The 1458-nt window shown below is 64.4% G+C and overlaps 1 protein-coding gene across 1 annotated transcript in view; it reads left to right on the plus strand.

Annotated features, from left to right (window-relative positions):
- IP6K3 (inositol hexakisphosphate kinase 3) overlaps positions 1 to 1458 on the plus strand; it is a 32665-nt gene that overhangs the window by 11592 nt on the left and 19615 nt on the right. Inside the window, exon 2 of the mRNA XM_006769167.1 lies at positions 100 to 422. Coding sequence (XP_006769230.1) covers positions 224 to 422 — 199 coding nt within the window. The 5' untranslated portion in view covers positions 100 to 223. The remainder of the gene's footprint in view (positions 1 to 99; positions 423 to 1458) is intronic.

Raw genomic sequence — 1458 nt, forward strand, 5'->3', positions numbered from 1 at the left:
CTCTGTGTCCCTCCCGAGGACTGGGGGGACTCTGTGTCCCTCCCGGGGGCTGGGGGCTCTATGTCACTCACATCACTTCCTCCATCCTCTGCTCTGCAGGGGCCCGCCGAGCCCACAGCTGGGAAGAGCGCTGTGCTATGACAGCGGCCAAGGCCCAGGAGCAAGGTGAGGACCTCTGACCACCCAGCCTTCTGTCCTGGAGCTTCGACTGCTACCTCAGGACATGGTTGTGCTGCAGGACAGTGCGGACCCCGGGGACGCGGGGCTGGTGCTCCTGGAGCCCTTCCTGCACCAGGTGGGGGGGCACCTGAGTGTGATGAAGTATGACGAGGACACCGTGTGCAAGCCCCTCGTCTCCCGGGAGCAGAGGTTCTACGAATCCCTGCCCCTGGCCATGAAGCGGTTCACCCCACAGTACAGAGGTGAGTGTCCGCGCAGACACGCTGGGGAGCCGCGCTGGGCCAGGCCGGTCTGGTGTGTGTGGTGGTTGCCATGGAGACATGCCCGTCTCCCGCAGCCAGTTCGCTGCCCTAGTTTCTCTGAACTCCTCACGTCCGGGGCTGGAGTATAATACACTGGCATCCTTCCAAATTAGCTCAAGCACCGGCTTCGAGGAATTAGACCCGAGTGACGTGGGCGCGTGGCTGGGCTGGGAGCACGTGGCTGGGACACAGGCCGGCGGGGACCTCTGCCCTGGGCCTAGGACAGGACAGGGCGGAGCGGGGACACCACGGGTTAGGAAGCCTCGTCCAGGGCAAAGCAGGGCATGGGCTGCCTTCCAGCAGGGCCTGGGGAGTCGGGCACGGAGCGGTGTGTCCTCTGATCTGAGCACCGGGGACTCTGGCAGAGAAGGCTGGTGGGGGCTGCCCACTTCGGGCCCAGACAGGACCTCCCGGCAGAGCCTGGCTGTGATCCACACCCAGCCTTCTGTACATGAGGTTCCCGGGCCCAGCATGCCTGCCAGCCCCAGGCCCAAGGGCTCAGCGAAAAGCCTCCTTTAGAGGGTCCAGCTGTGAAGGCGAGCGCTGCCCTCCTTGTCCAGGTGTCTTAATGCATCGCAGTGACTGAGAGCCTGGGGCGGGCCTGTCTGCATTGGCGCCCCAGTGCGGCTGATCTCAGACTGCACCCGAGTCACTAGAGGAAAGAGAGAGAGAGAAAGAGAGAGAGAGAGAGAGAGGAGAACATGCAGGTTCCCGGGGCCCACCCCAGAGCTGGGAACCAGAATCCCGGGATTAGGCCCAGGGATCTGTACTCAGCATGCTCCCATTTGGGACCCACTGGTTGGGGGCCGAGGCCTGAGCCCTGGGCACTGCTTCAGTCCCGCCTGCCGGGCCCTCCTGAGCGTCTGAGACCAGACAAATGCATCAGACACTAGACGGGCACGCAGCTGGGGTGCAGCCTGGGCGGGCCTCCCCTGGGGCCTTCTGGGGTTCTGTGGTCCCTGCCCATCTTGTCAGA

Source organism: Myotis davidii, unplaced genomic scaffold (genome assembly GCF_000327345.1).
Source record: "Myotis davidii unplaced genomic scaffold, ASM32734v1 scaffold4, whole genome shotgun sequence".
In the NCBI taxonomy this organism is placed as follows: Eukaryota; Metazoa; Chordata; class Mammalia; order Chiroptera; family Vespertilionidae; genus Myotis; species Myotis davidii.